This window comes from Octopus bimaculoides, chromosome 7, assembly GCF_001194135.2.
Source record: "Octopus bimaculoides isolate UCB-OBI-ISO-001 chromosome 7, ASM119413v2, whole genome shotgun sequence".
Classification (NCBI taxonomy): domain Eukaryota; kingdom Metazoa; phylum Mollusca; class Cephalopoda; order Octopoda; family Octopodidae; genus Octopus; species Octopus bimaculoides.
The window spans coordinates 7739244-7740936 of record NC_068987.1 but is presented as its reverse complement, the minus strand read 5'-3'; the positions used below and the strand labels follow the sequence as shown (position 1 = coordinate 7740936).

At 36.0% G+C, this 1693-nt stretch overlaps 1 protein-coding gene across 1 annotated transcript in view; it reads right to left on the bottom strand.

The window, feature by feature from the left end:
• Positions 1 to 82: 82 nt before the first annotated feature.
• LOC106880314 (transmembrane protein 41B) overlaps positions 83 to 1693 on the bottom strand; it is a 31355-nt gene continuing 29744 nt past the window's right edge. The window contains exon 7 of the mRNA XM_014930191.2: positions 83 to 732. Coding sequence (XP_014785677.1) covers positions 563 to 732 — 170 coding nt within the window. The 3' untranslated portion in view covers positions 83 to 562. The remainder of the gene's footprint in view (positions 733 to 1693) is intronic.

Below are 1693 nucleotides of genomic sequence, written 5' to 3'. Positions count from 1 at the left end.
ATATATATATATATATATATATATATATCTATATATCTATATATATGTATATATATATATGTATACATATATATGTGTGTGCATATATGTATATATATATATGTATACATATATGTGTGTGCATATATATATATATATATATATATATATTCACCAGGAAACATTCATACCATAATGTATATATATTGATATACATATATATATATACAGTATTGCAAGTGTAGCTACCCAATCACACACACACACACACATACAAATACGTATTTTAAAGCTCTCACTGAGAGCGGACAACTCACCAACCACACATTCCTTCCTGTTCTCTGGCAAGCAGATGCAGTGAAACCAGGGACACAAAAAGGGGGGGGGGGCGCTCCCAATAAGGAAAGAAGAAAATGATTTTTTCCACCACCACCACCACCACCACCACCACTACTGCCACAAACCATACCATCACACCACCACCACCACCATCACTAGTTGCTCGGTGTGGCACATAGATGATCCATTACCAGAACAGTGAGAGAGAGAGAGAGAGTCAAATAGCTATTGTTTTAAGCCGGCATCAATCGAACTTGCGCTGCAGTTTCCGTTTCAGTACGACTGGCAGCAATGAGAGACAGGCGAAGACGGTTAGGATTATTATAGAGGTCCACGACACTGTGTCTGATGATGATGTTAGCTCATGCAGGGTGGTGCCAGCCTGGATTGCTACGAATGATGGAGGGCCAACACCTGGAGATGAGAAAGACAGAAAAGACAGTGTTAAGATATCATACGTTAAGACAGGGGTTTTCAAACTGTGGTCCGCAAGGACAAGACAGGGGGTCCGTGGACAGTAAATACTTTTTATGGGCAATTTGATTTTATATATGTTTTTTAATCGAAATCTTTTAATTGACAATAAACCTATTTGTTAAATACTGTTAAATAAACAAATGTAAAAATATATGTTATTTTAAGCAAATATTTATGTATAAATTTCATAAGTGTTTATAAGGGGGACCCTAAGGTAAAGCCTGAAATATAAAGGGATCCGCAAGTCAAAAAGTTTGAAAACCCCTGCATTAAGAGATAATACAAACACACACACACATAAAAAACAAACAAACACATGAATATGTAGAATACATACATACAAACGTACACACACACACACACACATATATATATATACACACATACATATATATACACATACATGCAAACGTACACACATACAAACATATATACATACATACAAACATACACACATACAAACGTACACATACATACCTACATACAAATGTACATATATACACACATACTAACATACATACATATATAAATACATACAAACGTACACACATATAAATACATACAAACAAACATACATATATACATATGCACATACACACACTTACATGCATACATACGTGTGTATGCACACACAAACAAAAAGAACAAAAAGAAAAGGTTGGAAGACGCAACAAAAATTTTAGGAAAAATAAATAAATGAGTGGAAACTTAACCAGTGTGTCATCATCATCATCGTCGTCGTTTAACGTTTGCTTTCCATGCTGGCATGGGTTGGAAGATTTGACTGAGGACTGGTGAGACAGATGGCTGCACCAGGCTCCAATCTGATCTGGCAGAGTTTCTACAGCTGGATGCCCTCCCTAATGCCAACCACTCAGAGAGTGTAGTGGGTGTTTTT